This window comes from Cajanus cajan, chromosome 4 (assembly GCF_000230855.2).
Source record: "Cajanus cajan strain Asha chromosome 4, NIPB_CcT2T_4, whole genome shotgun sequence".
Classification (NCBI taxonomy): domain Eukaryota; kingdom Viridiplantae; phylum Streptophyta; class Magnoliopsida; order Fabales; family Fabaceae; genus Cajanus; species Cajanus cajan.
Genome location: NC_138520.1, coordinates 20709001 through 20732416, shown reverse-complemented (window position 1 = coordinate 20732416; position 23416 = coordinate 20709001). Strand labels below are relative to the sequence as shown.

The 23416-nt window shown below is 42.5% G+C and overlaps 1 protein-coding gene across 1 annotated transcript; it reads left to right on the top strand.

Annotated features, from left to right (window-relative positions):
- The first annotated feature begins 4809 nt into the window (after positions 1-4809).
- Positions 4810-5379, top strand: LOC145957230 (uncharacterized). The gene has a single exon (XM_083073453.1). It carries the CDS (start codon positions 4810-4812, stop codon positions 5377-5379), a length of 570 nt encoding a protein of 189 aa, XP_082929579.1.
- Positions 5380-23416: the final 18037 nt, after the last annotated feature.

Here is a 23416-nt window from a genome sequence, read left to right as displayed (position 1 = left end):
CAATGCGCAACACAACATTGACGCCCTGAGACAGGATTTTGACAACTTGTCAGTCTGGCTGCATCGTCGCTTCCCAAACCCTCCACAGGATCCGCCGGCAGAGGAATGAAGACCGGCCATTTGTTGTGTTTTCCTGCTTTTTGTTTATTTTGATTGATCGGGCTGTGCCCCACTCTTTTTATCATCATTGTACCAATTTCATTCCGTTTGATTAATGAAATTTTCCACTTTCGAGTTCAAAATTCTTTAGCACTTTAATTTCTGTACAGAAAAAGCCGAAAAAGCCGAAATCGACAAAAAAGGCAAAAAATTTAGAAAATCCAACAGTCGTACAGAATAACTGAGCCTGGAGAGGCTTGCCGAAATAATACTCCCCTGAGACATCTCAGCTTGCACTCTTGGGCCGAATTCCCAGTGAAAGCTATCAGAGCAAGATCAGCAAGATTCCCCAATGGAAGCATGATCATCCAAACAAAATATCCGAGTCAAAGGACTTAGACTTCCTCAGTGGAAGATAGCTTTCCAACTCGAGCGACGAGTGAAGCTAAGCCTGAAGAGGCTTTCTAAATAATACTCTGGGATACATAAGATCCTCAATCCCCATTCGCCTACTCAGAGGCACTCCTTCAAAAAGAGAAAATCCAAAAAGATCAATAACCATTCCCCAAGCGGAATTCGGTATTCAGCTAAACACCGAACGTCAAGATAATCCGCCTAACAGAAGAGGCCAATCAAGATCAATACGACAGAATCCCCCAGCGGATAACAGCCTACGCAGAGGCAAAAAAACCAGAAAATCAAAAAAGTCACCCGAATAAGGATAACCGGGATGCTCCACCAACGTCGAAAGGACGTCAGCCAATAATAAGGCATCGCTCACCTCAGAAAGAGCATCTTTGTGTCTGCATCCCCAAGGAATCAGAATTTCCCCAGTGGGCACCAACTACGCAATGGAAAGTTGGGACACAAGAACCTATGAGTAACTGCACATCCCCTAGACGGATCCCTGCGTTATCCAGCCCTCAGCGGCACCAAAATCAAAAAAACCGTTGAAGCAACATCGTGGACTGTGGAGACAAAATCATCACAAATCCCTGGAGAGGGCAAACTCACGCTACCAAAGTGACCAGAAGCACGGAGGTATGCAACCCTGGGGAAGGCAAACCGCAGACCCTGGAGAGGGCAAACTCACCCTACCGAGGTCGTCAGAAACACCGAGGTATGCACGAGCCTGGAGAGGCGACGAATAATACTCAGCTACTGACATCGTCTGAAACACGGAGGTATGCAGCTGCCAACGTCGTCAGAAACACGGAGGCATGCAGACCCTGGAGAGGGCAAACTCACGCTACTGAGGTCGTCAGAAATACCGAGGTATGCACGAGCCTGGAGAGGCGACGACTAATACTCAGCTACCGACGTCGTCAGAAACATGGAGGTATGCAGCTGCCAACGTCGTCAGAAACACGGAGGCATGCAGACCCTGGAGAGGGCAAACTCACGCTACCGAGGTCGTCAGAAACACCGAGGTATGCACGAGCCTGGAGAGGCGACGACTAATACTCAGCTACCGACGTCGTCAGAAACACGGAGGTATGCAGCTGCCAACGTCGTCAGAAACACGGAGGCATGCAGACCCTGGAGAGGGCAAACTCACGCTACCGAGGTCGTCAGAAACACCGAGGTATGCACGAGCCTGGAGAGGCGACGACTAATACTCAGCTATCGACGTCGTCAGAAACACGGAGGTATGCAGCTGCCAATGTCGTCAGAAACACGGAGGCATGCAGACCCTAGAGAGGGCAAACTCACGCTACCGAGGTCGTCAGAAACACCGAGGTATGCACGAGCCTGGAGAGGCGACGACTAGTACTCAGCTACCGACGTCGTCAGAAACACGGAGGTATGCAGCTGCCAACGTCGTCAGAAACACGGAGGCATGCAGACCCTGGAGAGGGCAAACTCACGCTACCGAGGTCGTCAGAAACACCGAGGTATGCACGAGCCTGGAGAGGCGACGACTAATACTCAGCTACCGACGTCGTCAGAAACACGGAGGTATGCAGCTGCCAACGTCGTCAGAAACACGGAGGCATGCAGACCCTGGAGAGGGCAAACTCACGCTACCGAGGTCGTCAGAAACACCGAGGTATGCACGAGCCTGGAGAGGCGACGACTAATACTCAGCTATCGACGTCGTCAGAAACACGGAGGTATGCAGCTGCCAACGTCGTCAGAAACACGGAGGCATGCAGACCCTAGAGAGGGCAAACTCACGTTACCGAGGTCGTCAAAAAACCCGAGGTATGCACGAGCCTGGAGAGGCGACGACAAGTACTCAGCTACCGACGTCGTCAGAAACACGGAGGTATGCAGCTGCCAACGTCGTCAGAAACACGGAGGCATGCAGACCCTGGAGAGGGCAAGCTCACGCTACCGAGGTCGTCAGAAACACCGAGGTATGCACGAGCCTGGAGAGGCGACGACTAATACTCAGCTACCGACGTCGTCAGAAACACGGAGGTATGCAGCTGCCAACGTCGTCAGAAACACGGAGGCATGCAGACCCTGGAGAGGGCAAACTCACGCTACCGAGGTCGTCAGAAACACCGAGGTATGCACGAGCCTAGAGAGGCGACGACTAATACTCAGCTACCGACGTCGTCAGAAACACGGAGGTATGCAGCTGCCAACGTCGTCAGAAACACGGAGGCATGCAGACCCTGGAGAGGGCAAACTCACGCTACCGACGTCGTCAGAAACACCGAGGTATGCACGAGCCTGGAGAGGCGACGACTAATACTCAGCTATCGACGTCGTCAGAAACACGGAGGTATGCAGCTGCCAACGTCGTCAGAAACACGGAGGCATGCAGACCCTGGAGAGGGCAAACTCACGCTACCAAGGTCGTCAGAAACACCGAGGTATGCACGAGCTTGGAGAGGCGACGACTAATACTCAGCTACCGACGTCGTCAGAAACACGGAGGTATGCAACTGCCAACGTCGTCAGAAACACGGAGGCATGCAGACCCTGGAGAGGGCAAACTCACGCTACCGAGGTCGTCAGAAACACCGAGGTATGCACGAGCCTGGAGAGGAGACGACTAATACTCAGCTACCGACGTCGTCAGAAACACGGAGGTATGCAGCTGCCAACGTCGTCAGAAACACGTAGGAATGTAGACCCTGGAGAGGGCAAACTCACGCTACCGAGGTCGTCAGAAACACCGAGGTATGCACGAGCCTGGAGAGGCGACGACTAATACTCACCCTGGAGAGGGTAAACTCAACCTGGAGAGGCTACTCAACAATTTTCCCACCTGAAGACACTACAAGTCGGAAAGATGGTTTACTCCCCGGACAATTGGGTCAACTCCTTTACTTGTCAACCGGTACACTCAAAGACTCTCGAAGACCGAAGGAAAGTCAGCCGGAAGGACTCCTGGAAGACCCTAGGATGATTCTTTGTAGGTCTAGAAGTCTTAGAGTAGCTTAGAATAAGGGTGTGTGAGGATTGGAGCTCAATACGCCCTCCTAGAGGTTCAGTACGGCCGTACTGAGCCATTTGAACTACAATACGGCCATAATGAAATCAATACGGTCGTACTGAAGTTTTTGAACTTCAGTACGGCCGCACTGAATTCAGTACGGCCGTACTGTAGTTCAAAAACTCAGTACGGGCCGTATTGACTCCTTAGGCCGTACTGCGCCTCAATCCTATAAATAGGACGTCATTGGCTCGTCCTTACACACATTTGGAGCATTTCTCCACCCTCTGGGTGAGTATTCTTGGGTTTTTGAGCTATTCTCTACCCTAGAAATCTCTCCGAGAGCTGATCCGACTAAGTTCTTGAGTTCACGAGCCTTTAGCTTGAGACTCGAACAAGTCGAAGGGAAATCTCTTTGATTTCCATAGTTAATATTTATTTTTAGGGAAAGGAGCGAGCGAACGTGTAGTGGGAAGGAGCGCCAAAAAGCCTCCTAACTCCTTTTTGAATATATAAAAGCCCGCTTCGAAGGTTTCTTTCCAAATCCTTTCTTTTACCGCTTTCATTTATCGCTTTTTGATTGTTGCATTGCACGTTTAAAACTTTCATCATGTAGATAGTTTACTTATAATCGTTCTAATAAATAGGGGTAGTTTAGTAATTTTACGCTATTATTTATGAAATAATCCGTCATAGGGAACCCGAAAGGGGCGTTGTGGGGTGCTAACACCTTCCCCACACGTAATCGACTCCCTTACCCAACTCTGGTTGTAATGGCCAAAGTTGATTTGCGAAAATCAATTGCCTTATGTCTTTTTCCAATGTTTTGAGTAAAACATTGGTGGCGACTCCAAGAACCCCTTTTTGCGAAAACCACTAATCCATGGAGGGTCCCGTTTGGGATTAACACGGATTGGTGAGAATCATTCAACAAAATTGTTAGTTCGATGAGGTCTCAGTTTGAGAATAAGTCGTTCTAACAATCCATCATTTTTCAAAACTAAAAAAGAGTCCAACCATCGTCGCGAATGCCAATGTCCGTTTTGGCGGGTGGCGACAACAATCAAGGTAGTGGAGCTGGAATAATTTTGGAAGGACCAACAGGATTGATTCTAGAACAATCATTACGGTTTTCGTTTAAAGCTTCAAATAACCAGGCCGAGTATGAAGCGCTGTTGGCAGGTTTAAGGCTTGCACGAGAGATCGGAGTTAGCCGATTGGAGTGCTGGACCGATTCAAAAATTGTAGCCGAGCAGGTGAATGATAATTTTCAAGTAAAAGATGCGAACTTGTTAAAATATTATCATTTGTTTCAAAAAATGCGTGATATGTTTGAAGAAGTTCATGTAAAGCACACCCCAAGAGAAAACAATGAGAGGGCGGATCAGTTGGCTTTGTTGGCAAGCAGTACCAGAAAACCCGGACAGTTGAGAACCACGCTTCACTTGGAACTTGAAGCACCGAGTGTGGTAGCTGCCGAATGTTTGGCAGTGCAGGAGTCCGCTCGAACATGGATCACTGAGATAGTGGAGCATCTTGAATATGGTAAACTACCATCGGATCCAACGGCTGCTAAAAAGCTCCGAACGCAGGCTGCTAGATATATTGTGGTTGGAGGAGAGCTGTATAGAAGAGGATTCTCGGTTCCGTTGTTAAAATGCATTGATAAAGAGCAAGCCAATTATATATTGAGAGAGATTCATGAAGGGATATGCGGTTTTCATTCGGGAGGACGAACTTTAGCCACTAAGGTGCTTCGGGCAGGATACTATTGGCCTACTCTCAGGGAAGATTGTGTAACGTTCGTAAAACACTGTATATCATGCCAACGGCATGGTAACCTTATTCATGCTTCAGCTGAAGAACTTCATGGTATTAATTCACCTTGACCGTTCGCAATGTGGGGTATGGATATTCTTGGACCCTTCCCAATTGCCAAGGGTCAGTGCAAATTTTTGCTAGTTGCTGTAGACTATTTCACGAAATGGGTTGAGGCCGAGCCACTTGCTAGTATCACAGCTGCTAATGTTCAAAAGTTTTTGTGGAAAAACATCAATACTCGCTTCGACATTCCATATGCACTTGTAACCGATAATGGTTTGCAGTTCACCGATCAAAAACTTAATCGGTTCATTCAGGATCTCGGCATCAAGCACAGATTCACATCGGTAGAACACCCGCAAGCCAATGGGCAGGCCGAAGCAGCAAATAAAGTAATTCTTGGTGAATTAAAGAAAAGATTGGGAGATGCCAAGGGAGCTTGGGCAGAGGAGTTGTTAGAGGTTTTATGGGCTTATCGGTGCACGCCTCAGTCCACGACCAAAGAAACACCCTTTCGGCTAACATATGGCACTGATGCAATGATACCTGTTGAGGTAGGAGAACCATCTTTTCGGCGACAATATTTTGATGAAAATACCAATGATGTATCTCTCCGAGCTGAGGTTGACATGGTCGATGAAGTCCGTATCAGAACAGAGATTATAGCTGAAGCTTGCAAGCAGAAGATGGCTCGTAGGTTTAATTCCAACCTTATTAAAAGAAGTTTCCAGGAGGGCGACTTGGTGTGGAGAGTGCAAGGATCGGCAAGACGTAATACGAAAGAAGGCAAGTTGGCTGCTAACTGGGATGGTCCATTTCGGGTACGACATAATTTGGAAAACGGCGCATACAAGTTGGAAGAACTCTCGGGCAAGGTCATTCCCAGAACGTGGAACGCTTCTCATTTGAAGACATATTATAGCTAGTATATATTGTAAAAGGACCTTGTGTAAACAGATGGTGTACTCTTTTCCTTGATCGGTCTTTTCTCCCCTTATAAAAAAGTGAAAAGGGGTTTTGGCCGACAAGGTTTTTAACGAGGCACCCATTAATGAAATTACTTCAGTTCTTCCATTATATTTGACAATTCTTAACAACTGTTCAAATCTCGCAACAGGCTTCCCTCCCGAGTTGTTCAACTCGGCTAAGGATGTGCCTTAAAAAATCTCGCAACAGGCTTCCCTCCCGAGTTGTTCAACTCGGCTAAGGATGTGCCTTAAAAAATCTCGAAACAGGCTTCCCTCCCGAGTTGTTCAACTCGGCTAAGGATGTGCCTTAAAAAATCTCGAAACAGGCTTCCCTCCCGAGTTGTTCAACTCGGCTAAGGATGTGCCTTAAAAAATCTCGAAACAGGCTTCCCTCCCGAGTTGTTCAACTCGGCTAAGGACGTGCCTTAAAAAACCTCGAAACAGGCTTCCCTCCCGAGTTGTTCAACTCGGCTAAGGATGTGCCTTAATAAGCAAGCAATTCCGAATGAACCCATTTGGAATTGCTCAGAAAGCAAGCAATTCCGAACGAACCCGTTCGGCATTGCTCAAAAAGCAAGCAATACCGAACGAACCCGTTCGGCATTGCTAAAAAAGTAAGCAATCCCGAACGAACCCATTCGGCATTGCTCAAAAAAGCAAGCAATTCCGAACGAACCCGTTCGGCATTGCTCAAAAAGCAAGCAATTCTGAAGGAACCCGTTCGGCATTGCTCAAAAAGCAAGCAATCCCGAATGAACCCATTCGACATTGCTCAAAAAGCAAGCAATCCTGAAGGAACCCGTTCGGCATTGCTCAAAAAGCAAGCAATTCCAAATGAACCCGTTCGGCATTGCTCAAAAAGCAAGCAATCCCGAAGGAACCCGTTCGGCATTTCTCAAAAAGCAAGCAATCCCGAGTGAACCCATTCGGTTTTGCTCAAAAAACAAGTAACTCCAATTGAACCCATTTGGTATTGTTCAAAAAATAAGCAATTCCGAGTGAATCCACCCGGTCTTGAATGATAAGCAAATAAATTCACAAGTGTTCTCTTAATTTTGCTCAAGTTAAGTTTTACAATTGCATCGGTTCAATCTGTCGGTAACATAAAAATATTTATCGACTCAGAAAATTAAATATCCATGCAGATCAGTAACAATTCAAGATGACACGTTTCAAAAGTGAAAATATTACTTCATTCAAAAAAAAAAAAAAAAAAAAGAGTGGAGGCTCTATCGGCCCCCTTGCTACAAGTTGTAGAATCCTAACATTACTCATCGGTGTTGCTTACTGGATCATTCTAGGCAGGGGCCTCCGTTTCCCCCTCGGGGTGGGGATTGGCAATTTCTTCATCTTCCTCACCGGATGAAGTATGAACATCTGTCGCTTGGGGGGCATCATCCGGCTCCTCGTCGTCAGGATTTGCCCCTTCGGGTATATCAGCAAATGACACGAGAGATCCTTGGTAAAAATCTTGAGTCATGTCGAACTCAAAATCCTCAGGAAATTGGCCGAAGTGCTTGGCCTGCCGAACGACGTGTTTGAAACCAGCTTCATGTTGAGCAACAATTTTTTCTTTTGCTTGCTCTTTAAGATTGTCATACGCAGCTTGAGCTTCCTCCACTCGGCGACGCTCCTCGTTAGCTGCTTTTTGGAGGTCTAGACGAAGAGTATCATTGTCTCGCCGAGCAACATCCAGCTCAGCTGCTAGCTCCCGATTTTTAGCTAATATTTGTTCATTAGCTGCCATTGCCTCGGCTGCAATCTTCTCGGCTTCCTCCAAACTTTGCTTCAAATGTACCACCTCGCCGACAGGCTCCATGGCTAGATGGTGGGCTAAGGCCAATGAACGAGTTTGTACCTCGCAAAAAAGCCTCCATTTGGCCTTCGTGTCCAAAGTAGCCAAAAATTTCTGCCCGAATGGAGACACCATGTCAGGCCGAATCACTGTCTCGGCCGGAGCATCATCACTTAGAAAGGCCCGAGACATCAGCGGTGGTGGCACCACAATCACGGTTCGGTTAGGCGAAGCTATAGGCGTTGATTTGGCCTTTTTAGCTTGGTCTTGACGTTCCTCGAAGTTCTTTCTCTTTGTATGCTCCCGACCGGAATCTTTCCCTTTCTTTTCTTTCTTCTTCTTGCGTTCCGGATGAGGAGGCAGTCGGTCATCATTGGACAGTCGAGGGGAGTGTGCAACGGTAGAAGTTCCCACCCCTCCGGATTGCCGAACTTGCTTCACCCGAGCAGCAAGCAGATTACGAATATTTAGCTCGTCAGCACCACTGGTAACCATGATTCCTGCAAAAAGGATTATGTAAAACATCAATAGGAATTAAGTTTACAGTTGAATTAGGATGGATAACGTACCTATCAAGTCATTCCACCAACGAGGGGATTCAACCACGTTGATTAAAGACCTGATCGGCAAAGGCCGAGGAAGACGAAGCAGTAACTTGAGGTCTGTTCGCTCTTCGGCTGTCAGTATTTTTTTTGGTACGACGTCATAAGGCCGAGGGGTGCGCGTCCAGTACAATGGAAATAAAGGCCTTTCGTCCTTATCAAGGAAGAACCGCCTCCCATTCGGCCGGATAGTCACTCGGAAAAATCCTGCCTTGAAATTTTTATACGAAGAAGTGAAGCTACCCAATTGGGTAGGGATTCTCGGTGGCATCGAAGTTCAGACAGTTAGTGTAATCCAATAGTCTCGTGATCATGTCTGTGTCTCGGTACCGAGAGTAGTAGGAAGTTACCTCCCCGTTTACCCATTCGTATCCAGGTAGTTCGGATGGACCGTATCGTTGACGATTCGATGCCCGCTTTGGTTTTTTCTCAACCTCTTCATTCCCACTGGTAGACGCCTCTCCCGAAGCAGAATCACCCTGATCTGGCCTTTCGGCACTCACAGAAGACGAAGATGCTGTGGGATGACTCGAATCACTGGACGAGGACCCCCTGGATGACGACGACCGAGAGCTGCTGGCCGAAGAAGTTACAGAAGTAGTAACCATGGCAACAAAAAACTTACCAGTTATCCGAAAGACCACAATCGTTCGTTGGATCGGTTCAAATTACATATAACCGTTCGATCCTCCAGATCCAACGGTTACAGTGGTGCACCCGTTCACATTCCCCTAACAATCGTCTCTTTGTTACCCTTAAGGGAAGGCTCACCTTCCCCTAAGGCTGGGGGGCAGTGTACAGGTAGAGACGTTCGGTCATCCCTACATCGGCCACCGAATGGAAGAACCAGGTAGCCGAACGCCAATCGGCCACCTGAATCAGCCCATCATCACTTAACACTTAATCTAGGCTTAGGGGATAATTACTTGATTAAGGTATATTACCTAATACGGTAAATACGCCATAGGGCCCATAAGGCTCAAGGCCCATAAATGTCAGTATAAATAGCTCAGGTCAAAAGGTAACGTCACTGTTCATTAATTACTCTCGATATTTGTGTTTGTCCTGACTTGAGCGTTGGAGTGCCTTTTGCAGGTACCAACCCCTCACTCACATCGGATCGGAGCAGTCGTTCGACCCTCAATCTACGAGAAGATTATTGGTGTATCCTCTAGACAGGTACAAATATATTTTTTGTTCTTTGTTGGTTCCACTATATTCTTCTTTTTGTAATTGGCTTGGATGCAATTTGGCATCTGCATAACCTTTTTGTGTTATGAGTGTCTCGTTCCACGGGCGTAGCAAATAAAGTCAAGGTTCAAGTTAGCAAAGATGCATAATGATGAAAACATGAAGATGAATTGAAAAGATCTTCTTATTGAAATTTTGTTTTATTTTAAAACAAATTTTATTAATATGAGATTCATAAACTTAACTCTATTGTTAAATCATGAAAACATTAATTTGTGGTAATTTGATTTAGATTTTACTTAAATTATAATTTCGTGATAGCAAAATATTTGATTTTATATATTCATTAATGTTTTTATAATTAATGTATATGATATTATTGAGATAATTATTTACTAATGTTAATATATAATATTGTTTCTGTTAAAAAATTAATTATTTTATTATAATTTTAAATTATTATCATCTAATTATTTGATGTAATGTTATTTAAAAGAATGTTATTGTAATAATTGATTAGCATGTTTTAGTCTCTATCACCATTTTTAACTACTTCTTATGTATTGATTAGAAAGTTATATGACCATGATTCTAAATATAGATCGGTGCAAATGATATTGGCTTGTATATTTTAAGTAAAATGTCTAGGATTTATTATTTTCAATCAAAATTAATCACTTTTAATCTTGTTTGTCATGCTTTATCTGCATGTAGTACTTCTAATTTTTTTTATAAATCTTTAAAATAATGTTATATATATACCTTAAAATTGTTATTAAGACCAAAAATAGTAACTTAAATTTTAAAGGGATGAAAATTAAAGAAAAACATTTTATAGAGATCAAAACTAAAATTTTTTTATCCTAAAGACAATTTACTGTCATAATTGACCTGTGTTTATTTTTACTCTTTCATTTGTCTACAACCATTTAAAAAAAATTATTATAATTCAAATATTGTTTTGAAAAGAGTTGTCATTTGATTGTTATTTAAATTATCATTCAATTAAATAGACAATTTAAAAAAAAATATTATAATTCAAATATTTTATTTAAAAGAATAATTTTTTAAAGTTTAATATTCTAAAATAAATTATAAAAATACCCATATAAATAAATATATTAATGTACAAAAATAATATTTAAAGTTAGTAAATAATTTTTACTATAAATAATTGAATAATATTTAAAAACACGTCATCTCAAATAAATAATTGATTCTTGAATATTTTTTTAATGTTAAAATAAATATTATTCCTATATAAAGTTTTTCTTTAAAAATATCATTGAAATATTTAATGTACAAAACTAATTTTGGATTTATTAAATTTAAATGAAAAAATATATATTTTCAAGTTTAGTATACATTAAATTAAATTTTTGAAAACAATTTAATTAAATTTTCATATTCGTTGTAACTTTATTTCAATAAAATTAAAAATTATTAATATTAACATACATTGAATAAAATATTTCTTTTACTTTTACGTTTGAAAAAGTAAACACATATATAAGAAAACAAAAATAAATGGTATCGTTTCAATGAAGTTGGTTATTTAGTTTCAAAGTTCAACATTTAATTAAAGAATGTAGATTTCTCTTTTAATTTTCAATTTAATTATGTATTTGCTCACACATAAAAAATATAAATATGCATATGTATATAAAAAGGAATAAATAACTTTTGAGTTTGTTAAAAGTAGGTTTTTTTTCTCCTTTTATTTATTTTTTTTAATTTTCATCCTTGTAAAATAATTTTGTTTCATTTTCATTTTTATTGTCAAATTAACCATTAAATCTAGTGGAACAAAGTAAAAAAATTACAGGATCAAAATAGAAAAGTAAAAAATCTATAGGGGTCAAAATAGAAAAGAACTAAAATAAAAATAATTAGAACTAAAATGAAAATAATTAGAATTAACAATATTAAAATTAAAATAATCTTATATTAAAGGGACTAAATTTCTATTTAAACTAAATTTGTAAAGTTTAAACTTTAGTTTATATTTATGCAAAGTGAAAATCTTAATTTTTAATGACCATACAAATTAAGTTTTAAACATAAAACTTCTATAGAGTCATTCTATAAAGTTATGATCACCTTCAAGTTATGAAGAAAATATAACAAATGGAGAGCATTAAGAATAAATATAAAATATGAGAAAGGTGTCAATTAATGAGTAGTAACATGAAATAATAAAATGAGTTTTATTTTTTTTTGTACGTAATGTAATTTATAAGAGATGTTGATGTGATGTAGAAAGAATGTTATAGTGTAACTTTGTTAATTTTTTTCATTCAATTTCTTTATTATTTTATGTTTATGTGTTGCCATTCTTTGTCTTGTCTCTACCTTGTTTATGTTTAGTGTTTTTTGTAACGACCCGCCTGGTCAATATACACAACACAGCACACCAGAGTACCACATAGAAACGAACAAGTATATACATATAGGATCTAAAATATATATATACAAGGTCCAAATCTGTCTAGAATTAAAGTGTACAAAATACATCCAGCAAATGCTAACTAAGTAGCTAAATACATCAAAAGAATAAAACTCCATCTGCTAGCTGCAGACTCTCCTCAGCAAACACCAACCTAACCTTGCCCTGCTCCTATACATAGTATGATCATCGCAGTCCAAACCACATGGAAACACAAAGGGTAAGCTAGTGAAAGAAACAACATACATATATAAATATATGAATAATAAACAGCTACAGCTATCAGCACATCAATCATCTTAACAACATCAGCTTAATATATATATATATAACGGCACACCTTTCACATCATTCAGCAATAACATAGAGAACAGCAGTACACAGCGATAAACAGAAGTAAACACATAATGCGTCGTCACGCATATAAGTTAGTATTGGTCGCTTGTAAGCGGTATAGCTCGACCTGACCCCTATACCGTGGTCGCTTTGTACACGTGTGCCTCGACCTTGCCCACACACGGGACCACTAAGAACTTAGAGAAGAAAAGCAAGTTACCACTCCAAGGATTAGCTTTCCAGGGAGGGTTTTCAACAAATTGGGCTCTAAGAGCACCGCAGCCACTCAATCCACACAATGGGATGAGGAATTTCGAAAACATCTCTAATCTTAGTGATCAATAGCTCAGCCTTACGGCCTACAACAACTCAGCCTTACGGCCTACAACAGCTCAGCACAACACATCAATATCAGCATCCAACACAGCTAAGTAGTATACAACACAGCTTACTACTCACAACTCAGCTCAACAGTCTATAGTGCAACAATATTTTAATTCAACATGAAAATCATCAATAACAGCCCAACTCATCACGACAATATACATCTATTACAGCTTAGCATCAATAATGCAGCATAAACATTTCACAGCACATCAAAATCATCACTCAGCTCAACAACATTCATCATTAACAACTTAAATCAGCATATAATTCAGCTCAGCTCATAACAAAATTCAGCATTGGCATTATACAGCACAACTCAGCGTTACATCATTAACAGCATATACAACATACAACATATTCAACACATAATACGGCTCATCCACCTTGTTTACAACTCATCCATCTTGTCAAATTACCCACCCAAACAACACCAATCAACCTAAGCACCTAAAACAACTTACAGCATAGCTAACACAGCTCACAGCACAGCACAGCACAGCACAGCTAAACAACTTACAGCACAGCTATCATCTTACAGCACATCTTAACATCTTACAACAATATACATCTAATACAGCTCAACATCATCAAACAACATTTTTAGTAGTCATCACATTATATTTATCAATTTCGGCTTATACTCAGCATAAAACAACTTCTAACAGCATTTAGTGAAATCAAATCTTCGCGCCCGGCGCACTTGTGGTTGTGCCCAGCGCGGTACAACCAGAGAGCACCAGGGGGGGCCAATGCGCCCAACGCAAGCATTCTCGCGCCCAGCGAGACTCAGCCAGAGAGTCCAAGACTCACACGCACCCGACGCAATACCAATTGCGCCCAGCGCATGCCAGGTAGAGACTCCAAGGAGTATCACGCCCAACGCGACAAGGGTCGCGCTCAGCGTAGAATCAAAAAGCCCAAAACAGGTTAAAACTGGTATCGCGCCCAGCGCGGACCAACCAGAGACCCACATTCTCAAGCGCGCTTGGCGCACCCATCATTGTGCCCGGCGGGCTTGCCTAAATGGAGTCCCCTGGTGGCCACGCGCCCAGCGGGAAGAACGGAGCTCAGCGCGAAGCTCAGCAGCAACTTAACCAAGTTCGAAAGTTTGCCCAAAACCTGCAAGAATCCACTTTTCAGCACATGCAATCCAGCCAAGATACCCCATTTTCATCCAAGAGTTCAAAAATAACATCTTTTTACACATGCATCCACAATTCAAAGAAAAACCAAGAATTTTCTCAAAACCCCAAAGACCCCAAAAACTCAAATTTTCACCCGAGCAGTAAAGAATCAGCAATCATAAACAACCAAATGAGTTCTTAGACCCATTTTCAGCCAAAACGCAACAAGAAAACTAGCTTCCCTTACCTGAAGACTGGATCAGGATAGCCAAGAAGCAGAATCCCCTTTCCGAAGCTCATCTCGGAACTTCAATCCTTCAAAGGTCAGCTTTCTAGTCCAGAGCCCTTCTCTCTAGAACTTCTCTCTAAAAAAACCTCTCCTCCTCAACTGCTCACAACCTCTATTTATAGACTTTTCGAAATGGCCAGAACGGCCTATACCGAATTCGGAACGGCCCGTTCTGCACTACCTTAACACGTACAAAAACCACATGTAGAACGGCTCGTTCTGAAATCAGAACGGCCCGTTCTCCATCCAGAACGGCCCGTACTCCCCTCCAGAACGGCCCGTTCTCCCTCTGGAACGGCCCGTTCTCCAACCAGAACGGCCCGTTCTCCCTCCAAAACGGCCCGTTCTCAGCTACGATTTACTGGTCATTTTAATAGCTTGGAACGACCTGTTCCAGATTGGGAACGGCCTGTTCTAGGCTACTAAAACACCAACTTGCTACGTCACATTTTTAAACTTATTTATTATATTTACTTGTTCTATATTTGTAAGATTGATTGTGTTATTATACCTTTCACAAAATTGTGTGTTTAATTTTTATAATTTTTCTACTAATCATCAATGCATTCATTATAGTTATGTTTTTATTATGTATTGTGTGACACCCTCTACCCCAACGTTAATACACAATAAATGTAATTAATAATTTCTTTTTCTTTTTGAGTAAATAAAATCTTTCATAGTTTAATAACATCTTTCATGTATAAAACAACTGCTTCAAATCTCATAAGGTAGAAGATTCACATTCGTAACTCATCAATCATAAAAAAAAAATCAAAGATAAGTATTAAACTCAAGAAATCATATAAAGGAGAATATATATTAATTCCAGTAAAGGTGGCAGTGCCTCCTAGTTAGGAATTAATATATCACTTTCAAATCATGTAATAAAATAGTATGACAAAGATATACATTTTGGTCTTTTCTTAAGAACGTTCAAAATTACAAAGGAAGAGAAAATTAAAGCTTTTAAAATAATAACATCCCAAAAACAAGCCTAGTTATGCCCGATGTCACATCCTATCAGAGCATGCCCAACTAAAGCCTTAAGCCTCATCACCAACATCCTCATGATGTTGTTCACCTGCAACATAATTTAAACATATACAAAAACAACAAGGGAGTGAGAAACATCTCACTCAGTTTCAGGTGTAGAAATAAAGGTTAGATAGCACCCACACACAGACACAATAAATATAAGTCACATATAAACAATACACATACATCATCAATATCACATATATACTCATTTATCATGCAATGATGTCATGAACTCGACTCATAAATGCATGCATGTGGCGCCATAAGGAAGTTTCACATATCATCACTAGTGACCCAAAGGTACACCTGGTTACATCATTGGTGACCCTAAGGTACACCTTGTTAGCAAGTTACATCACCGGTGACCCTAAGGTACACCTCGTTAGCAAGTTACATCACCGGTGACCCTAAGGTACACCTTGTTAGCATCGTTGGTATGCGGCCTCAGCGGCACACCTGGAGTAATATATGCATATGATGCATGTCATACATTCATTATTTCATGAACTCAACATTTAACTTATTACAAGATTTCATCAAGTATATCATGTCATTATTTTTCATATTCTTATTATCACAGCTTGTCTCAATAGTCCATTTTTAGGTCTCATAGTCCATTCTTAGGTCTCATGTCATTTGTCCATATTTCCATGGTCATGTCATAAATACTCCTCATAAGATCCGCATAGGTATTCACAGAGATTCAGAGAGCATTCTTATTCATATTAAAACTCATTTATTATTAACATTAATTTCATATTCATTTATTACTTTCAACAAAGAACAAAGTAGAATAAATAGAAAATCGGACAGAACAACGACACCTTCAACAAAAACAAAGTAGAGTAAATAGAAAATTAAACAGAACAACGACAAGGGATTGAGATTACATAATCATTTATTATTTCCAACAAGGAATAAAGTAGAGCAAACAGAAAATAAGACAGCACAACGGCAAGGGATTGGGGGCCAATCCGACAAATAAACTATCCAACAATTATCCCCACACCCCTGAGCGAGGTTCTCACTCCCCCCTTACCTGGATAAGTAGGAGCTGGAACTTGGGCAGGGCCTCCTCCTCTGGATTCTCTCTTTCTTCCCTCTCTTTCTTTCTTTCTTTCTTTCTCTCTCTCTCTCTCTCTCCTCTTTCTCTCTCTAAGATTTCACCTTCTCACTCAGTATATAATTTTTCACCCCTCAGCCTCCTATTTATAGGCAAACTGGTGTACCCGGAACGGCCCGTATTAAATTCGGAATGGCTCGTTCCGGATCCTTCGAATTTGTGCAAATTTCTCAACTGGAACAGCCCGTTCCAAAATCGGAACGGCTCGTTCCCGAAAAGCAGAACGACCCGTTCTAAAACCAGAATGGCCCGTTCTCAATCTCAGCAGAACCACCCGTTCTCCCTCAGGAACGGCCCGTTCTCCTTGTTGGAACGGCCCGTTCTGGGCCCGTTCCCAACCTAAAATTTTAGCTTATTTTTAATGCTCAGAACGCCCGTTCCACTTTCGGAACAGCCCATTCCGAGTTACTCAAATACCCCTAATACCTTTATAAAATTACGAAAATGTCCTCAGTAATTACAGAAATGCCATTACTAATAAAAATATCCTTTTAAAGAAATTGGGGTGTTACATATTGTACTATCCACGAGTGCTGAGGTCCAGCTCGACCCAAATCGCACTAACAACAGTCCTAAGCATGGGCCCACAACGCTCGATGCACTTAATAGGCCGCGACCAATCTTAGGCCGAAGTCAACCTCGCTCTCACCCAAAGGGGAAAATCCTAAAATCACCAAGGTACGTCTGCTATATATATAAGACATCTACACTATCAAGGACTAACTTTAGTATCGGAGTCTCTTTTGCTAGTACCACTCCCATCTCGGCACGACCAATGTACCAAGTGGAAGAGGTTCACCAATCTCATCGGAGAGGTCGTCCCCAGACCAATCTCAGGTGAGAACATCTGGCGATAACCGTGGGGCCGAAAAAGACTTCCCTTTTCGGCCAATCAAATGGTTTTCACCCGGAGCCATAATAGAAGAGTGACAAACGAGGAAGATCAGAATGTATCAAGAATGGAATGAGAAGCGACGTTGTGACGATTGATCGAGCAGGTTGAGCAATTGTGACAACAACACACTGTGGAACTGGAGAACATGCGCACCTAGCATGAAGCCGATCTGGTAGTGCTACAAGCAGAGAACGAGCGCATCCGCGCCTAGCTCCACTAGCGACCTCCAAACCCACCTCCTCAACCAAGCAACCACCACGAGGAGGAGCACCAGTCGGTCTCCCCACCACCACCAGCGCACAAAATGACCACTCATCGGTCAACGACACATCAGTCACATGCACCGACACAAAGATCAGATCATGAAGTCAGCAACACGCCAACCCAGGTTCTAGCACATCGGACAAGCGTCCACCGTCATCCCTTCGTTGATGGCATTATGGAAACACCCCTCCTTTTCGGATGGAAGCCCCTAAGTATCGACCGATATGACGGTACAATCGATCCAAATGAACATATAGATTCGTACGTCACACAGTTGAACCTGTACACCAATGATGATGCCATCTTATGTCGAGTCTTCCCGACCTCGTTGAAGGGTCTAGCACTCACTTGGTACACCCAATTGCCCGCAGGATCAATCAACAATTTTGAAACAATTGGTGAGACGATTCACAATTCAATATGCTACAAGTTGTCGTCACCATATCACATCTACTACCCTGGCCAACATGAGGCAGGTTGAGGATGAATCCCTACGGAAGTTCATGGAACGATTTGCCAACATCTCCATCTAGATCCGCAACCTCAACCCCAAAGTTGCCCTATATGCCATGCTTATGGCACTGAAATCGAGCCCTTTCATTGACATCCTTTGTTGAAGGCCTCCTCCCGACATGGGCGAGCAGTGCACCCGTGCTGCGAGGTACATCCAGATGGAGGAACATGCTGAGTTTCGCAATCAAATTCATGGAAAGTCATAGGGAAAGCAGGAACAAAGTCAGAAGGATAGGTAAAAAGTTTCAAATGAAAGCCAATTTGAAAAGGTGCAACAAAATAAGGGCGGGAAGTATGATTTCTACACTCCCCTAAATGCACCTCGAGTACATATACTAGAGGAAGCCAACAATGCTGATCTAATCACCCTACCACCAGCTGGGCACAGTCCCAATAGTACAGACAAGACAAAGCATTACCGCTACCACAGAAAATACAGCCATACCATCGAGAAGTATCGAACACTTAGGGACCAAATCGAAGAGCTTGTCCAAGGAGGACACCTCAGGAAATACGTCCAGCGGTCCCAGTCTCACAGAAGCAACTACTAGGGGCAGGGTAGAGGACGAGGGCGAGGTTGAGGCTCCAACTTCTGAGCGGACCAACCCTCTAGATCCTGGCAAAATGTCAGCAGGGCAGTACAGGCCGAGGTAAGTCATGACTTAGAAACCCCTTCCCTACGAGGAGTCATTAACACAATCGTAGGTGGATTTGTCGGAGGAGGGCCAAGTAGCTCGGCATGCAAATGACACTTACAGAGTATCAACAACGTCCACGTTGGCACCTCAGCTCTGCAGCGCAACACACTGCCAATTACCTTCACGGATGACGATTACGTCAGCATCTGTCTAAACCAAGATGATCCCATTGTCATCGCGGTTGAGGTAGCCAACTAGGAGGTCCACAAGACACTGATTGACTAAGGGAGCTCGACTGACATCTTATATTGGCCAACATTTTTGAGGTTAGACATCCCCCACACTCTTATCCAACCTCATACAAAACCCCTAGTTGTTTTTGCAGGTGAACGAGTCCACACTTGTGGTTACACAGAGTTGTTGACAACCTTCGGAGCACCTCCCAACTCCAAAAGAAAAATGGTTAGATACCTCCTCGTCGACGCCAACACATCATACAACATAATTATAGGTGTAGACCCCTAAAATTGTCCGGGTCGGAAATAAAGCTTGAAGACTCTCGAAGACTGAAGGAAGATCAGCCAGAAGGACTCCTGGAAGGCCCTAGGAGGGTTCTCTGTAGGTCTAGAGGTCTTAGAATAGCTCAAAATAAGGAAGTGGAGGGAATGAAGCCCAATACGGCCGTACTGAACTTAATACGGCCGTATTGAAGCTTCAATACGGCCGCAGTGAACTCAATACGGCCGTATTGAAGTTTCTGAAACTTCAATACGGCTGTACTGAAATCAATACGGCCGTATTGAAGCTTCAATGCAGCCGCAGTGAACTTAATACGGGCGTATTGAAATTTTTGAATTTCAATACGGCCGTATTGAACTCAATACGGCCGTATTGAAGTTCAAAAATTTCAATACGGCCGTATTGATTCCGTAGCCCGTATTGCGCCTATTCCCTATAAATATGACGTCAATTGGACGTCATTACACACTTTGGAACATAGTTTCAACCCTCTCCTTGAGTATTCTGGGGTTTTTGAGCAGTGTTCTGCCCTAGAAATCACTCGGAGAGTTGATCCGACGAAGTTCTTGAGCCCCGAGCCATTTTGCTTGAGGATCGAACCTAGTCGAAGGGAAATCCTCCGGATTTCCATAGTTAAAATTTTATAGGAAGGGAGCGAGCGGGCTTGTAGAGCGAGGGAACGCCAAAAAGCTTCCCAGTTTTACGAAATATATAGAAAGCACGCTTCAAAGGTTTCTTCTTCAAAATCCTTCTTTTTACTGCTTTCTGTGTGCATATTTAACTGTCATCATGTAGATAGTTAATTTATAATTGCTTAGAATAAATAGGGGTAATTTAGTAATTCTACACTGTTATTTTAGAAATAATCTGTCATAGGGAACCCGAAAGGGGCGCTGTGGGATGCTAACACCTTCCCCACGCGTAACCGACTCCCTTACCCGACTCTGGTTGTAATGGCCGAAGTCGATTTTTGAATCGATTGCCTTATCCCTTTTTCCAATGTTTTGAGTAAAACATTGGTGGCGACTCCAAAGAACCCTCCTTTTGCGAAAACCACTAATCCATGGAGGGTCCCGCTTGGGATTAATATGGATTGGTGAATCATTTAATAAAATTGCTCGTTTGACAAGGTCTCAGTTTGAGAATACGTCATTCTAGCAATCCATATTTTTAAACAAATAAACGAGTCCAACCATCCTTCGCGAATGCCGAAAGCCCCGTTTCGGGCCGGTGGCGACAGATGGCGACTCCACTAGGGAAGCTTCGAGAGTCAGTCCCATTTAGTGACAGATTGTTTTTAACAAATAATAGTTAAAAATTACTTCGTTACCCCTTTCTTGTATGATAACATGATTTATTATATGGCTTTAAATAACTGTTGTATGTTTAAATTCCGCAATTGTTTGAAATACAAACTGTACACAAACCTTTGCACACAACAGTTCCCTCTATACCCGGGGGCATGAGTGATTAACCATAGGGAGTGGATGTTAGTACGGCCGGTTGTCGAATGGGTCTATAGGTGCCCGTAGACCGTTGTCAGAAAACATCACTCAAGGTGATAACCATGAACTTGAGTCCGACGGTGCGTTGGAGCTTTCCATCGACCTACGATGAGAGGAATTGGGTCCCTATAATGGGGGCACCTTGGGGGCCTCAGACCGGTGAGAACAGTTAGAACCACCTTGAATATGCACTTTTCTGCAGGATACCCCTACCTCGTGATTCGCTCGTGACTGTTCGTGGATGAGTGAATTGTGTGTGCATTCGCTATGTGACATTGTATGAGCATACATTTGCACCTTTTTAAACATACAACATTCTTGTTTACAATAAAATAAGAATAAATAGAAATAAGAATCTTCCATTACATGGTGTTAACATCTACCTTCATCACATGCATATAGGTAGTTTCCCTTTTCACCCAAAAAATACAAAAAAGATACAAAATATCCAAAAGAAAAAAGGGTTATTTATCCAAACCAAGCAATATCATGCATCATCTTAGGAACATCCTAAAAACATGATAATGCTTAGTTGAATAAACATTATGCATGCATATTCAACCTCATCATCTCATATCATGCATATAGATCATGGAGAGATCTAGGAGTCATTCATACATCTCTCCTAGTAATCCATTAATAAACATTAATAAAAAGAAAGAAATAATCGATGCGTATATTCAAAGAATGGATCACACGCCGTTCGTTATCAAGTGTAAGCCAACAACCGCGCCAAGCGAGCACACGTCAACTCCGTTGTTGGTAATCAAGACAAACAAAGGGGAAGGTCCAACACCATTAAGGATCACAGTTCCAAGGCCTTTCCCTTACAAATCAAATAAGGTTGTGCCGTGGATATACGACATCCACTCTTCTGCCGACAGCGATATCTCCAACATCGCTGGACTTGGGGGCATGACTAGGAGTGGTAGGATCTACACTCCCGATGATCTTCATAACAAAGCCCCCAAGAATAAAGAAAAAGAAGAAAAGAAAACCGAGGAAAAAGAATCCGAGGAGGAGACTGACAAGCTGTTAAAATTTATCCGACAGAGCGAGTACTCCATCGTGGATCAACTTCATAGGACGCCAGCAAAGATTACGCTGTTGTCGTTGATCCTATGCTCCGAACCGCATCGGCAAGCTCTGTTGAAAGTCTTGAACGAGGCATACGTGTCGCACACTATCTCCCAAGACGAGTTTGAGGGGATTGTTAGTCACATCAAGGCTAATGATCACCTCACCTTCATCGATGAAGAAATCCCCGCCGAGCTGGATCAAACCACAACAAGCCCTTGCACATCTCTATAAAGTGCAAGGAGTATCACATCGCTAAAGTCTTGGTAGATAATGGATCTTCCTTGAACGTAATGCCAAAAAGAGCGCTCGAGCAAGTGGCAATCAAGGGAATCCAAATGCGCCCGAGCAACATGATCGTTCGAGCCTTCGATGGATCTAAAAGAGAAGTGGTGGGAGAGATCAATCTTCCAATCCAAATTGGACCCACTATCTTCAACGTCGAATTTCAAGTGATGGACATCACTCCCGCATACAGCTGTCTCCTCGGCCGACCTTGGATTCATGATGCGAAAGCTGTTCCTTCTATGCTCCACCAGAAAGTCAAGTTCATAATGGGTGACAAGCTGGTGACCGTGCAAGCTGAAGATGACATACTCATCAGCAAGCCATCTACCATACCTTATGTAGATGCAGCAGAGGAAGCTTTGGAAACCGCCTTCCAAGCATTGGAAATTGCCAATGTTGAAACGTTTCCCCGAGAAATGAAGAAGGTAGCTCATATGCTCACAAAGAACGGATACTTGCCAGGACAAGGATTAGGCAAGGACTCCCAAGGAATCCCGGAGCTACCCATTATCAAGGACAATCCGGGAAAACAAGGGTTAGGATACAACCCTGTTAAAGATCAAAGAACGAAGAGGAATCAAGATCCTTCTCGACGTTCTTTAAGCCAGATCTTTAGGAAGGCCGGTTCACAAGTGTCAAGGCCGGTCGTCGTCGTCAAAATGTTTTTCTCCTTCCGATAGGGATGTATAGACTCAGTGACTATTAGAGATCACTCCTCGGGGACAGCCCGACCCCCGAGCCTCGATAGGGCACATGTTTCCGCTGCGATTATAATAAAATCATTCTTCATTAATTCTTTATTGCTTCTTTTCTTGCTTGCAATAAAATTCTAGACCGCATTATTTAACCCTGTTTGAATAAACATAAATGAGGTTAAAATCGTCTTAATAAAAATAAACCCGCATCTTTTTTATGTGGAAGTGTGTGACAACTTGGAGCACCTTTCCTTGGCCTCAATAAGTGCCGTCATGGATAAAAAGAAATCCATTCAGGACAAAAAATCCTAAAAAACAAAAAGCTCGGTAGGAAACCCAAAAAGGGGGCTGCGCAAAAATAAGAGCAAAAGACCCGCTAGGAATCCCACAAGAGGGTGACCTAGGCAAA

Bases quoted from the DNA above. Each gene is read 5' to 3' on its own strand.
- LOC145957230 (XM_083073453.1), top strand. From the start codon at position 4,810: ATGCGTGATATGTTTGAAGAAGTTCATGTAAAGCACACCCCAAGAGAA.